This window comes from Chamaea fasciata, unplaced genomic scaffold (genome assembly GCF_029207755.1).
Source record: "Chamaea fasciata isolate MVZ Bird 193981 ecotype frontalis unplaced genomic scaffold, bChaFas1.0.hap1 SCAF_12, whole genome shotgun sequence".
NCBI lineage: Eukaryota > Metazoa > Chordata > Aves > Passeriformes > Sylviidae > Chamaea > Chamaea fasciata.
The window spans coordinates 20,442,107-20,457,422 of record NW_027094097.1 but is presented as its reverse complement, the minus strand read 5'-3'; the positions used below and the strand labels follow the sequence as shown (position 1 = coordinate 20,457,422).

General features: G+C 53.3%; 1 protein-coding gene across 1 annotated transcript in view; it reads right to left on the bottom strand.

Annotated features, from left to right (window-relative positions):
• The window catches only part of LOC136296100 (hydrocephalus-inducing protein homolog), a 117,564-nt gene that overhangs the window by 2,295 nt on the left and 99,953 nt on the right, over positions 1-15,316 (bottom strand). Inside the window, 20 exon segments of the mRNA XM_066194923.1 lie at positions 2,434-2,655; positions 3,002-3,144; positions 3,492-3,743; positions 4,324-4,432; positions 4,995-5,187; positions 6,125-6,276; positions 6,862-7,094; positions 7,479-7,687; positions 8,315-8,383; positions 8,697-8,935; positions 9,223-9,391; positions 9,887-9,986; positions 10,535-10,634; positions 11,031-11,176; positions 11,634-11,838; positions 12,130-12,277; positions 12,575-12,698; positions 13,797-13,970; positions 14,271-14,438; positions 14,882-15,068. Coding sequence (XP_066051020.1) covers positions 2,434-2,655; positions 3,002-3,144; positions 3,492-3,743; positions 4,324-4,432; positions 4,995-5,187; positions 6,125-6,276; positions 6,862-7,094; positions 7,479-7,687; positions 8,315-8,383; positions 8,697-8,935; positions 9,223-9,391; positions 9,887-9,986; positions 10,535-10,634; positions 11,031-11,176; positions 11,634-11,838; positions 12,130-12,277; positions 12,575-12,698; positions 13,797-13,970; positions 14,271-14,438; positions 14,882-15,068 — 3,342 coding nt within the window.

Below are 15,316 nucleotides of genomic sequence, written 5' to 3'. Positions count from 1 at the left end.
TGATGGAGCCGCAGCACCAGCCCGCCCCGCCGCCTGAGACTCAACCGACAGCGGAGGAAGCGGCGCAGGCGGCGCGAGCGGGGAAGAACCCGCGGAGGGGGCGGGGCGCGGTGCAGGGCCGCTCGGGCCCGGCCCAGCCTCCCCAGCACGAGCAACATCACTCGCCGCGCCCGGCGGGGCTGACACGGGGAGGGGAGGGGAGGGGAGGGGAGGGGAGGGGCGGGGCGGGGCGGGGCTGGCAGCGCCCCCAGCATGGCTCCGCCTGTGGCGCAGAGGCCCAGAGAGGGCCCCGCCCGCTCCACGCGGGGCGGGACGGACTGCCCGCCCACAGGGATCGGGTCCGACAGCAAGTCGATCAACGCTCCCCCCTCCGGGGCCCTCGCCGCTCGCGCGGGCGCCTTGCTCAGCGCATCGCCGGGCGGGGCTGCCCCCGGCTCCAGCGCCGTTCCGAGGGGGTATTTCGTGGCCCACACCGCGATGTGGACGCTGCGTCGTCACCGCGTCCGGCTCCGACAGAGGCGCCTGCGGAGCCCGCGACCCCTCGCTCCCCCCCGACGCCGGAAAGGCGCAGAGGGATTGAGAGCCGCCTCCGCTTCTCCGCCTCCTGGGCGTGGGGACGGGCGGAAGCAGCGCCGCGCTCCCCGCCAGCGCCGGGAGAGCGCCGGGGAGGGGGAAACCCCCCCGCTCTTCAGCCTCCTGGGCGCCGGAATGGGCGAAGCGGTCGGGGCCGGCACGGCCGGCTCCTCAAGAACTGGCGAGCCCCCGCTCAGCGGCTCGTCCGCGCCCCCCGGGGAACCTGGCTCGCCATCCACGAACGCAGCGTCCCGGGGGTCAACGGTAAGCTCCCCGCCCCATTCGGACCCTGAATCCACCTCGGCTTCCGAGGGGAGGACCTCCTCCTCAGCCTCAGCGTCCGAGCCCGACAGCCCCTCAAAAGAGCTGCCGATACTCAACGGGGCCCCGGAGTCCCAATAACTCCTTAAAACAGTATCGCATCGTCTCCAGAGCACCGTCAGATTTACCATGTCTGCATCGTAATTCGCAGACAAAGCCCAAATCAGATAACCACCCAGGCGACCCCAGGCAGTTTCTGAGATAGCCATCCCAGCATGAATAAGGAAGCCTTTTGCCTTTCCAAAATAATATAAACACTGAAACTCTTCCTCAGAAACAAAACCCTGGTTCCGTTCCAGCAGATGGCGCCAGAAGGCGAAGACAGCAACCTCTGTCTTAGAGCTCCGGGATACCATATTCGCAGGCGGCTACCTACACACAACCCCCGTTACCTTGAAGACAATCTCACTGACTCCACACACTGTAATTCTCACGAGCGGGCACCAGATGTCGCCAGTAGGGACACGAAAGAACCACACTCACCCGACAGGTTGAAGTGAGGAAAGAAAAAAAAGCGCCGTTTATTGTCGGGTTTGGGTTTAAACAGGATTTGGAGTTTGGCCCAGGATTGGAGGACAAAGGGGACACCCCTCTGACCCCAATGGTCATCTCAGAAGTCCATCACATATTGGTATGTGAAAACAATCTACTTGTTTATGTTACATCCCTGAGAAACTCCACTGGAAATAGGTAAACAGTCATCAGAAGGCTGAAAATCGAGGCGACACTGAAGAGTTCTGGAAAGCACCTTTTTCTTCTTGTCTTAGGAGAAAGTGCTCTCCACATGTCACGTGTGGAGCAACAACCACACTGCAGGGAGCTGGCAACGGGCATTTTGGGATGTGAAAGATCTCACTGGGAAAGTCTCCAACTGCAGATGTTCTGATAGAAAAGAGGATGGTTTAGAGGCCTTAAAATGGTTCAGAAACTCAGAAAGAACCTTCACCCAAGACGAGTGTGTTTGGCAATAATGACAATAAAAGCAAGAGTCTCTGGAGATGATCCTTCTCCAGACTCCTCCATACTGTCATACAGTGCCTGGGCTACTCCATGATGAGATATCCCACACAATACAGAGATCACAACTAAAAACTCTGGTATCCATGCAGACAAAACTTGGAGTTCACCAGCACATGCAGGAGAAGTATACTTCACTTCCAAAGAAGAGACAGAGTGCAGCAGACTTAACTCCTTGTTGGTGAAAAGGCACCAGATCAGATGAAGAGATTTCAACCACCATAAAGTGGGATAACATCATCAAACATTGTCTCCCATTCAACACGGGCTGCAACCCTTGTGCTTGTGGCACAGACTCGTAGTTTGTGTTGGCTAAAGGTCTCTTGTCAAAAGGCCTCCCCCTCTCACGTGAGTGTGTCCGGTCACTGTGCATCCACCTCTCCCCTAGAATGCACTGCTGGTGAACCTCACGGCTGTCCAATGTCCAGAGGAAGCAGGAGCTGCTCAGCCAGCAGTGATGGGGGTTACCGTGGCTCTTTTTGTAAAAGCTGGGCTGTCTTCTTTTGCCATTTTGCTTCTCGCCTTCCTTTTTCCAGGCCACCTGGCTGCCGGCTCTTCCCTGGTGGTTTGATTCCACGTGACAATGCGCATTTTGTTGTCGCAGTCCTGAACCTCCCCTCCTGGCAGCTCAAAGTTGATCTCGGTCACCTTACATTTCACAAGGTGCCTCCTGAAGGTGGCTGGGACATCTGATTTCAAGGTCACTGTGATGTCCTTGGCACAGCCAGGATGGAGATGTCCCACCTAGGGAGAATCAGGGAGTCAAAACCAAACTGGAAGCACTGCCAAGGGCAGGACTGACAGCAAAAGGGACTGATGTGGTGAGCTGCTGTGCCAGGAATCTGCGCGTCGGAGTGGATTTATGTGAAGTTTGATAGACAAAAGTATGAACAGAAGGTGCCACCTCCCATAACATGAAGCCGTTTCTGCAAGGCTGGCAGCCATTGCCAAGCCAGGGACTTGGCATCTCGGCATCTCCTACGTGGCACTGGAATGGGCTGTCACTGGTACGTGAGGACTGCCTGCCAGCTCCTGGGAACACCAGGGCAGGGCTTGAGCAATGGGGAAAGGCAGAGCCGTCCACGCTCACCTTGGGAGAGAACTGGAATGGTGCGTTTGCCTCCCACTCAAAGCGCATGACCTTCGTACAGGTGTGGTTGGTGATGGTGAAGGTCCTGTTGCAGGGCTCTCCAACAGAACAGTCCCCAAACTGGATGTGATTCGCTCTGACAGCTGCTGAGGAGGAGAACAAGGCAACCTCAGCATGCAGGGAGCTCCATCCACCCCCATTCACGTGCACAGACACTTGTATGTTCAATGCTTTCTTGCTCCAAGCCTTCCTCCCTCTGGAAGGGAGTTTCCCAGGCGGCTCCCCAGCCCACCACTTTCAGGGAAACACCCTGACACACCCCTAAGCCAGCCACATGAAGCACAGCACACATTGCTCTGCAGGCATGCCTGCCACGCCCACAGGCCACCAAGTCCGGTGGGTGACAGCCCAGGCCTGGCTAGAGAGAGGACACACATGATCAGACATTTCCCTCTTCCTTGCTCCACCTTGGCAGCCTCTCCTCTCTTACCATCAATGATGTCTTTCTTCAGAATGCTCTCAGCATTCCTCTCCTGTGTACCTTCCTCCAGTCCGTCGAGGGTGAATTCGTCCTTGTGGCCTTCACCCACCAGCTCCATTAGGGTCTTGTTAGAGTATTTGTCCCCCACTAACGCACGAATCCTCCCTTCCAGTCGTTGAGCCAGGGTGGGTTTGAAAATGACGTCGAACTTTGTCGATTCCCCAGGACGCAGAAGCAGGAAAGGCTTTGGGGGCTTACGCTCTGCACAGCAACGGAAATCAGAGTTAAGTGATACGGCGGTACAGAGGAAATATTTCCATAGGCTGTATGAGGAATGAGAGGTTGAAATCAGCTGCCTCCTAAGCACGGGTTCTACCCCCAGTGGTTCCAGACCCTCTTCCTGTGTTCACAAGACTGCCACCTCCAGACACATCACCGCTTAAGCAGCTTAACCTCAGGTTGATGCCCAGCCCGCATTCCATCTGCTTCCAGCCAGCTCCAGCCGTATGGAAAGCGGAGCCAGAGAGTGCTTTTGGCTTCTGCTGGTTGTCTGTGTGCTCAAGGGCTGTGTCCATTCAGGCTGGTGCCTTCCCTCAAGCAGCAAATACCTCAGAGGGTCCACTGAGGTAGTGACAGTCCCCCACAACTCAACCCACCTTGTCTAGAGGAGCCAAAGAACTTCTTACAACTTGCTAGGAGAAAGTCCCCAAGAAAAGCTTGGGGGACAGAGAGCCCAAGAAAAGAAACTGTGTCTAACATCTGGCTGCTGCTCAGAGAAGCCAAGAGCAGGGCACACGTTTTCCCTCTGTGCAGGATCACACTTCACGGTTAATGAATTTACCGTGTACAGCAGAGTCGTCTTCCGCATCTTCAGTGTAGAATCTCTCAAGTGTGGAGCCCCTGCCTTTCAAGAGGAACGCTCCGTGCTCATCCTCCAGGTGTAACGTGAACTGAGAAAAGGGAGCACAGAGCACATTGACACTTGGTGTGAGTACAGGGTGGGAACACAGGGACTGACCCCGCAGTGCTGCTGGTCCCGCATGGGAACCCAGCACCTCTCCCACTACAAACAGCACTTAGCACAAAAGTTAAGTCAAACCAGCTGGGAAAAAAGAGCGCTCAGAGGCATTTGGATGGACCTGACACAGAATCAAACAGGACAGAAAGTAATGAGCAGAATGTAATTAAGCCACAACTAAGTTTACTTAAAATGCAGTAAACTGGGATCGAAAACAATCTAATGGAGCTGGAAAATCACCCCATGTCCATGAGAACAAAAGGTGACCTGAGAGATGGGGGAAAATACTGCACCACCTTTCCTGTGTTCAACTTAAAGAAGAAAGGCTAGAGGCACGATTTCCAAGAACTCCCTTCTTGGAGAACAGATGTCAGTCACTTGCTTTAAAAGAATTTCTGACACCTCTTCCCAGGTCTGCCGTGTTTTCTGGGACCCTTCCCCTGTGCCACAAGCACTTGTTCCCAAACCAGACCATTCCTTGAGCAGGTCTTCACCTTGACAGGTATTATGCCCTTGTTTTGGATGACCAGGGGGAGCATCTCTGACTCCCCCAGCCGGAGCCTCTTGAAGCACAGCTCGGAATTTCCCCTCCTGCTGCAAGCACTTGGGCACACGACTGTCAGCTGCGGCTCATGCCCCTTCCCGCTGATGGTGAAGGTCAGGATTTGGGGTTTAAATTTCACAGGGCTGCAGGAGAGGCACAGAAACAATTTCAGCTGGCACTAACCCATTTCTCCCTGGGTGAGTGAGGCAGCAAGGGCCACCCACAGTGTTTTCCCTGCCTGAGGCTCCTGAACCACACAAGGCAGCCCCCACCAGGCTCTTCCCAGTCCACTCAGCGCCATTCACAAGAGGAATCTGTTCCAAAGAGCCCTCCACAATAACAATTAAAAATAATTTCAGTTAATTGAATCATGCCATCCAGGAGGTAGATAATGAGGCACCAGATGAGGCATGGCAAATCTCCTGGCTGCAGTGAGATGAGACACATGCAACAAGCAAAAGCACAGCATGAAAGCAGTACAAAAGCAAGAAGGCAAAAATAAATCATTGTCACCATCAGTAAAGATCATTTCCAAGAACAGTAAGAAAGCAATTGCATATTAGCAATTAGACTTCTCTTGTTCCAATTCAGCCACTAAAAGGTTGAGGAAGGGCAGGTCAAAGCTGCACTACACAGGTCCCAGGGCAGAGGAACTGTGCTTCTCTTTCATACCAGCTCCAGTCCCTTACATAAAATAGCTTAATGAATACCAGGGAATCACAGTGATCAGAGGAGCACTTAATTTTACAGGTACACAGGAAATTGTGACTGCTGACCTGCTGGCACAGGAACTGCTTCATCTAGGCCTTTGTCCTTGGAAATCCCCAAGTCAGCTGCAGCACATCTCAGTAACTTTCAGCTGGCTACCTAATATTTCCATGTCTTCATAATTCCTCATAAAGGATAAACCATCAGTCTCATTTTTTGGCTTTGTCCAACGGTTACTGCCTCCCAGATCATCTCATGCCAAGTACTCTGCCTATGGCTACTGAAAGCATTAGAGCTAACAAGAGGCCTGTGCCTGCCCAGTGGAGAGGGAGCTATCACTGAAGCCTCCCCCAATATTTCACAGTCAGTTACCCTTCTGGGATGACAAGGGAAGCCTTGAAAGTGCAGTCGTAGGTCTGCTCATCTGGTGGGGTGAAGGTCACCGTAGCAACAGCACAGGATGAGCCCTGAATGGACATCTTGACTGCATACAACTTGAAAACGTTGTTGACAGGGCTTTTATCCTTGGGGGAACCCAGAGAGCAGTGTTAGGAGAAAACACCTTTCAACATGACACAGTTTTATTCATAAATGCGTTACTGAGAACAGCCCCAGGCAGTGTGTCCTCCTCCCTGTTTCCCTGGGCAGGCTCCCTCCCTCCCAGGGAACGCTGACCTTGTGCTAAAGCAGTCTGTGTTTTGAGCCCTGGCCGCTGCCCCAGCATACATGGGAGGTGGGCACTGCTTGGAAAACCCTGCAAATAACCTGGAACTGGCCTTCAAAGTGAAGGAAAAGCCAGGGAGCCTGAGGAAATGCCTCCTTTGAACCCTGGCATGTCAGTTCATGACAGCCCCTCTCTGAGTGTGCGTCCAGGAGAGGTTCAGAAGGATTCACTTCTCCCGCCAAAGGCCCAGAGGTGTGAGCCAGAACCTTGCCTGAGACATGCAAAATTCAACACAACTCTTCCCTGGCTCTGCTGCTCTCCCCTGCAGTTTGACCTGCACTGAGCTAGACTAGTCTGGGCCCCAGGAAGCAATGCATCTGGAGAACAAAACAGACTCTCACACTGCCTTTAGAGGGACACCATCACCTTGGCCTCCTGTTCTTACCTTTCCACGCAGGGGTCTGATGGAGAGCACCACATCACACGGCAGGCTGCTTGCATGGTAGATATTGAAATGAGCTTCAGCTTCTTGCGCAACCAGAACCTTGTTGAAGATGAATTTGTTCTCATCTCTGATGAACAAGCCCACGCCTTCCACTGACCGCAGCTTGCGGCTCAGGTCAGTGCTGCTGCAGATCGGGTACTTCTCAAAGATTGACAGGACATCCTCAACGAGTCCTGTGGATAGACCAGAGGGATGAGCATGGAGGAGAAGCCTCACTGATGAATTTATCTGGACCCTGCTGGCCTCTCAGGAGGCTTTTCCTCTCAGTCATCCTTTCTGCCCTGGGTGACTGCTAAACCCAGCCTTGGGTGGGGGAGCTGGCTTTGAGGATGGAGCTCAGTCAACCTCGGTCTTAGAGAGCGCTGCTTTCCTTTTATCCTTCCATGCATCCCTCTCAGCCTGGGAAGGATGAGTCTGCTGGTGGACTTGAAGAGGGCTGGAACTTCTGAGGATTCAAAGGCGGGACACCAGGGCTAGCGTGCATCTCTATCCAAGCAGCAAGTTTAGGTGCTGATCAGCAGCAGGTGTGACCAAGGGAACCTGTGGGCAGTACGTACCTGGGAGGCAGGACTCGGCAGTCAGGGTAAAGGGAATGCCAAGGGGATTGTCCCTGGGGTCTCTGCCCGTGATGTCAATGTAGAGCTGCTCCTCACACGTCCCCTCCTGCCCTGCCAGGCATTCCACTGTGATCTTCTGCTGGCCCCACGGACTGATGGAGCCGGAGCAAGGGGACACCGTGAACATGCCAAGACTGAGGGGACCCTGCAGAAAAAGTTCCAGGAGAGGCTGATGGCTAACAGCTGTGCCTTGAGCACCCCAGCAAAGAGTGTGTCCCGCCTTGGCCTCCAGCTGGGCCCAAGCACCCCAGTCCCAGGGCAGGGAAGGATGACTCCATGGCCCAAGGGCAGCCCCAGGCTGAGACCAACAAGCCAAGAGGAGCTGCAAGCCTGTCCCAAGTAGCAGAGAGAAAGGAGTTTGAGTGTAAAGAATGAAGGTGGTAGCTGTGATCCTTCAGCCTCCAGAGGTAACACAGGAGAGCAGAAATAGCTGTGAGAAAGGACAGGAGAAAGGTAGGTGACTTGGAAGAAGAAAAAGCAATGTTGTCTGAGCTCTGCGGACTGGGAGTTCACTGAGGCGTGTTTTTGCTTCTGTGGTGTTCACAGACCTATGCTGGCTAGCAGCTACCAAACACAGGACCTGCTCCCCCCTGTTGATCCCACAAGTCCAGGTCAGAGCCAAAGTACAGGAGTGTCAGTGGGACTGAGCAGATACTGGGTTCCATCCTGTAGACCGTGTCCCACCCTATAGCCATGAGCCCCCAGCCAGGGCACAGCAGCATCTTCTCACATCCCCCGCGGCAGCAGCACTGTTGGGGAGCAGGAGTCACCCACCTGTCAAGGAGCTCGATTTCTTTCCTGTTGAGCGCTTTGCAGCTGATGGAGCAGATTGCTCTTGCTTTGAACTGAGAGGAGAAAGCAGAGGTATCTGTCATGCTGAGCTCCCCTGCCTTTCTCTGAGGCCAAAGCTGGCCTTCCTCCACACGGAGGGAAGCCTTCCTGCTCCTGATGGCTCCCTGAGTGCAGCACCCATTGCTGGACAGGAGCTCTATCACCAGCTTTGTACTACACCTGGGGACACTGCGGTGTTTTTTTGCTCCCTCTCCCCAAGCCAGGGATGCAAACGGACAACAGCCCAGGTCTCCTGGCTGCCTGCCACATACCAGCCGTGGGCTGGTGCCTCCTCAGACAGGAAAGGTGGTGCAGGGCTTCTCGTACCTTTGGCTTTCCCATGCAGATGCATCCTCGGGTGCTCGGTGGATGTAGAATTCGAAGCTGAGCATGCCTTTGTTCTCCAGGATGACAGTCTGGGTCTTCTTGGTGCCCTCGAGCATGGCACCGAAGTCGATGGGTGAGGCGGGCTCAATGCTGTACTTGCTGTACACAGCTCTCACCGACACCCTCAGTGGGATCTCGGCAACAGTCTGGCCTCCTTCCCCTGAGCTGCCGTCTATCACCTGTGTCCACAGGAAGGGGTGGTAAACACAGCAAAGAGGCCAGCCTCTACCCCAGTCCCCAGTCTCCACCCCAGGCCTCCATCAGTTTACCCCTCCCTGTTTAAGCACCTCCTCCGGAGTCAGAAGCTCAGCTCCACTTAAGAAGCCTCCCAAATGGTTTTGAAAGACTTTGTTTGTGTATGTAGGAGAGAGGATTCTCCAGTTAAAGCACTCCTTCCACTCGACACCTATCCTGTTTACACTCCCAAAATGTCGAGAGATAACACAGCCTGGCCCAAGCAGCTCACCTGGCAGTACAGGATGGGTTTGTTCTTGAGGAAGATTTCACTTGTGGGGTGGAAGAGCATCTCAATATTCACACCAGGCTGGGAGGCAGTCAGCATGCCCGACCGAGGCTCAACGCTGAAGTGGGATGCCAAGTTTTGCGTCCTGGGACCTGCACCCTTCAGCGTGAAGCTGGGGAGAAAGGGAAGGAATGGAGATCTCTGCAGTTAAAAGTACAGGCACCACCAGCACGGCCAGGACTTTGCATAGGACCAGAAAAAAAAAACAAAAAAAAAGGGAGAGTTCAGCTCTGCTCAGGGAATCCTGGATCTTGACAGAGAGTGCAGACAATCACAAGGTTAATGCATGAAACCTTGATACCAGAATTTTTCATTTGCTTCTTTACAGAGTCTCAGAAAGAGAAAGGAAGTGACCATCAAAGAAAAGCAATGAATCTCATCATTTCAGTGGCTGAAATTTTTGGGGCTCTCCTTTGGGTTCGTGCTGAGCTGTGAAGAATTGCTGGTTTGTGGCTGGATTCTCTAGTAAAATAGTTGAGATTAGAGAGTCCGGGTTTTGTATTTCCCATGAGGTAGCCAGCATGAAAACAGGTTCTAGCCATTGACAGAGGGAGAATGCAGGCCTGGGAATCTGAAGAAATGCTCACTACCAGGCAGCTGGACTCACCTGTACTCAATGTTGTATACCCCTTTGTTCTTTAGACTCAGGACTTTCTTCACCTTATCTAGGACATTAATGGTTCCAAATTCCAAACTTCCATCTGGACCTGCAGAAAACCCGCAGAGCCAGGTCAGAAATGGTATTTATCAGCTGCAGAACACGCCAGGTCACAAACTACATGGAGGTCTTGACACAAAACCCTTTCCAGCAAGTTTCTGTTCTTGACAGTATTTTCCAGCTATTTGTCTGCCTTTTCTCTTCCTACTCAAATTATCTGCAGGATTAGTAGCTACGGAAATTACTTTATATGCTGTGCTGAGCCCGTGGGAGTTGCCAACTGCCTGTTCCCGTCACTGTTGTTTCAAAGCCCCCAAATCCAATCTGCACGTGAAGCTGCACACTTCAAAGTTCAGAGGGGAGAGACTTAAGGCTGTCAATGCCCTGACAATGCATTATTCCACACCACTTGCAGGGTTTGTGCTTCATGTGTCCATGCCATCCTTGCATGCTATCCCATCCCATCCCATCCCATCCCATCCCATCCCATCCCATCCCATCCCATCCCATCCCATCCCATCCCATGCGCTTTGGTCGCCCGCCCCCCAAGGTAATGCAGTGCACCTGGACTGCTTTGTCTGGGAGGCGTCCACTGACCTTCAGGCATGTCGATCCTCAGAGAAACATCATAGACCTTTGCAGAGATTTTGATGTTTTCAGCCTGAACAATCCCCAGGATGTTTTCTGTGTCTGAAACCTGAGGCAGCAAGAAACAAACACTGTTCAGATCATTCTTTTGGTAGACAGCCTCCAAGTCCTTGTCTCTGCTGGCTGCTTCCCCTGTGGCCTCCCAGGCTTCACAAGCGTCGGTGGACTCCCAAGCTTTGCTAACCTGTTCATCTCATGGGCTGCCCCAGTGGGATTCAGCTGCAGTAAAAAACCCTATCAGCCCAGCTCTGTCTTCACCATAGAGAAGAAGATGTTCTACCTCAACAGAAGAAGGTCCTTCCTCCCTTGGGAGCCGGGGAGCTAAGAGTGGCCATCCCTGTGTTGCTTCTGGCCTTTGCTATCAAACATGTCTGAGCTCAGAGTCCTTGGAGCAGGGAGACCCTCCGGGGACACTACCCTGAGCAGGAACCCATGGAAGGCTTACTCGCCTCTCCCTCCGCATATGGTTCAATTCCCATATTATTTCATCCACGGCAGCTTTCTCCTCCTCAGGGAGGGCATCATACTCTTCCTCATCCATTCTCAAGGCACGTTCTCTGTTCCTCTGAAGAGCTTCCTCCCGCTGCAGTTCTTTAGCACAAACCAGAGGAGAAACCATGAGTGACAGCAAGCACAGCTGGGTGCTTTGGGAGTCAGCTGCAAGGACTCACAGCTTTTCCCAACCCAGCATATCACACCAGGAGACATTGGGGAGCTCATATCCCTGCTCCAAAATTCAGACAATCCCTCAAACGATGGCCAGGCAGTGAGTTCCTGTGCTTTTCCTGGCTTAAGTGCACCAGGGCTGAGGACAGTTGTTTGTCACTGAGCTACAACAGCTTGAACTTCTGCCCAAGCTTGAATGTTAGAGATTAAGGTGTCTTAAAGCCTCCAGTCTCCTGCAACTCTGAGATGAGTGTGGTTACAGAGGCAGAAGGTGGAAAGATGAATAAAAACACTTCTTACAAGCTCTGCTGCAAACCCAGACACACAGAGATAAGTCTGAGGGCTTGAGAGAGAAGATTTGAGAGGGACAGACATATCTCACCTTCCCTCTGTCTTTCATCTTCCTTCCTCTGTATTTCAGCTTCCTTCCTGGCTTTCCAAGAAGCATAATCTCGATGCACGTGCACCACGTAGATATAATGGCGATTCTTGACAGCTGTGAGTACACAGAGCAGAGAAGATTCCAGGCTTCTTGCAAAGAGGCTCTCCAAGCCATCAAAGACCACTCCCTTGCAGCAGTCTTCGTGCTGCAAATAAAGGGAAGAGTAAGTCAGCCATTGCACACAGGGAGCTCACAGCTGGACAGTAAACCCAGATGTCACAGGGCACCAGCTGTCCTTGTTCCAGGTGCATTAGCTAAGAGCAGCTTGTGTCTGTCCTTAGGCTCTGCCAACTAAGGGCATCTGCAGCTTCCCCCAGGGTTCCCTGCACACAGGCCAGGATCCTCCAAGAGCATGTACAGACCTCCTCCTCTCCGAGTTGTACCTCACTGCCTGTTCTCCGGAGCAGGAATGTCTCCTTTTCCCCACCCCACATACCTTCAGCCTCTCACAGAGGATCTCCACCAGCAGGTGCTCGGGCAGCACACAGCTCAGGCAGTTCAGCTCTTCCCCACAACTGCTGGTGATGTTCAGCTGCTGCGGTGCAGGAGCAGTGGAAACTGTGAACTGTAATGTGGACCATTGTAAGGAAAATACACCCCGGTGGAAAGCCCTGGACAACTCCCACTGCTGGGCTTGCAGCTGGGGTTCCTCACTAGTGGAGACTAGAACAACCCTGCAGTGCAGGCTGGGGGCTCCAGGGGATGGTCCTGGAGGGCCCATCCCCTGGCCAGCAGAGACCCAAGCCTGCAAACTCCTGGTGCAATGGATCCACATACCAGGCCCTGGCTGGCACAGAGCCTCCACTGTAAGCAGCCCCTGCCCATCTCACAGACAATGCAAAGGTCCCAGGCACCAACCCAGGCAGATCATGTTTACCTGGGGTTTGCTGGCTGGCTCCGTCTTCTTTTGCGCTGGTGTGCTCTTGCCTTTGGCATTCTTCTTGTTCATTTTCTCCTGAGAGGCTTGTCTTCTCTTGGCCAGAAGAGCGAGCTGACGCTTTTTAGCTGCATAGGGGACATATGGTTCAGGAGGGCTTTGAAAAGCAAGTAGGCACCTTTCACCACAATGGGCACAGCCTTGGACCCTGGAAGGAACGCGGCACTTTTTCCCCAGTCTGCCGGGCACTGGCAACACTCAGAAGCAGCTCCCTCCCTGCTTCTCTTACCAGCACGCTATCCCATCCTTGATTTTAAAGCCAGCACTATGTCCCTCCTAACAACTGTGCATGCAGGTGACACTGCTTGCACAGGAGTTCCCCTATGGATCAAGCCAAGGATTTGTCCTCCAGGACCATTGTTTCCATACACTGCACCCATCCTGCATTCTCCTGTGGAGACCTGCAGCCCTGCCCCGCTTGCACCACCCGTCTCTGCTGAAGCTAAATGCTCCTTGTGGGAAAACCCTGCTGGGACACAGACTCCTTTTCCTTCCGCCAGCTCCCAACCCAGCCAGGTTCAAAAGTGAGCAATGCAAAACTTCCCCCTGCACTGTGGCAGGTCTGGCCTCACCCTGCAGAGCTCAGGCTACCAGCTGCCCAGTAAGCTTCCTAAAAGTCTCTGGTCTCACATGGAGAACAGCCCAACATACACGAGCTGTGTAACCTGACAGTGAGCACAGGTAAATCCCGGGAGACAAGAGCTCATTTGTAGCATGTCTCTGATTGGAAACTCCTCTGGGAGGCTGTCCTTCCCTTCCTCTTGTTTGCAAGGTTACACTCATAGTCAGTCCTCTTGTGCTTAATGAGCCACTTCAGAAGGCTTTTTCCTTGGTAAAGTGGGCAGCAGTTCTGCCTGCTGCCCATGAGAAGCAAGCTTGATTCAGCTTTGAGGAAATAGAAAATATTTGGGAAAGAGACAGGCATGCTTCACCACCCTTAGAAAAATGAACACGTGCCAAGCATGGCAGCGAAGGGGGATATCAAAGAATCCCTGACTGAGCCCTTAAAATTGATTTTTTATTTTTTGAAGACCAGCCAGAGATGCACTTCACCCATGTTCCCTAAGAGACGCAAAGAATGAAAAACTGCTGCTCTGAGTGAGCAGAAGTGGACAGTCATGGTGGGTTTCTCAAGCACTGGCTCTGGGTCTGGCATTTCTCCTCACCAGCATTACCTTCGTTTTTGCTTTTCAGCTCCATGGCAGCCTCGGTGCAAAGCTCCCGGGCACGGAGCCCTGCCTGGCTGCCATCATTGGCAATGGCCTCTTTCACCACGGTGTCAAGGGACAAGGGAGCAGCGTCGTAATGGTGACACAGGGCCGCCGCCATCTCTGTCTTTCCTGAGAGAGAGAGGAGGACTGCTTGGTGACACGTGCACATGAGGCATTACAGGGACAGGCCCTGGAAAAATCTCCAACAAGATTTCAAAGTTAAAAGAACAGGGGGAAATCAAGCGTCCCTCCAGGGGAGGCCATGAGGGAGGCAGCTGGAGCGTGGTTGCCAGCTCTGAATTCTAGAGCCAGGAGGATCATCTCCACCTCCTGTTCGGCTGAGGTCTTTGCCTTAAGCACCAAGGTCCACCAGGATGTATTTCTCCTGCTTGCCCCTCTCCCTGCAGCCCAGGGCTGCAGCTCACATACCTGCCAGGGGTGGCCCGTGGACAATGACAACAATCCCTTTGTCCTGCTGTGCTTCACACCTCTCTGAAGACTGGTCAATGCCCAGGTGGCGAATGACAGCTCGAGAGACAGGATTCCCAGTCGCCTTCACCATGGCCTCAGGATAGAATGGGACAGCCCTGTGATGTGCTGCAGTGAAAAACCAGGGGAAAAGGTCAGCCTCCTGCCTACCTTTGATCCTCCTCATCCTCCCAATCTGCTCAGATCCCGGAAAAGGAGACTTGGTGAAAGCAACATGAGCTTGTTCTTTTGTTGCTAGGAAAGTGCAAATATAAAAGAGCCAGTGATATTAGACCTGGTTCTACTGGCTGAAGAACTCATCCAATCCTAGTCTTTGTGGAATATCCCGATTATTTCCCCAGTCTACGGCAGGCAGATAGGAGCTTGCTTTGGCTACACTCAGGGTTGGTAGAGGATGCCACAGTCCTTCACCCAAGAGTTCCTCCACCAAGCTGGGGAACAGGCAGTTTTTAAAAGCATGGGCTTTCCCCGAAGGTGACAGCGTTCAGGGTGTATGGGTGCTGCGACCACAGTCAAAACAGACGCTGCCAAACCCTCACTGTTTTTCTGACCTGCTTCTGCCTCGCCCATGGCCTCAGCCTCAGCCTCTGCCATGGCCTTGACCTCTCCCTGTTGAGCATTCAGCCTCTTCTGGGCTTCATAGTACTCCAGCAGCTCTGGGGGCAGCGTCTCGCCCACGGCACGGGGAGGCATTAGAAACTTCTTCTGGTACTCAGACCCCACTGCCGTCCGCAGGATCTGTGTGCGCAGGGAAGAGAAACCATACGCAAGATTCCTTCTCTGGCCTTTCATCACACACGCTCAACAAACCCATTTTCTGTCTCCTCTCTTCCTCCCAACAACACAAGCTATTGAAGTCCTCCCACAGCATGTCAGCAGAGTTGGCTTTCCCTGGGGATTGCCTCCGTCGCCCTGGCACAAGCCTGGGAATGCTGGAGTGCTGTGAAGCTTGGGCAGCATGTACATGGGGACCAGACCTGCCTTCT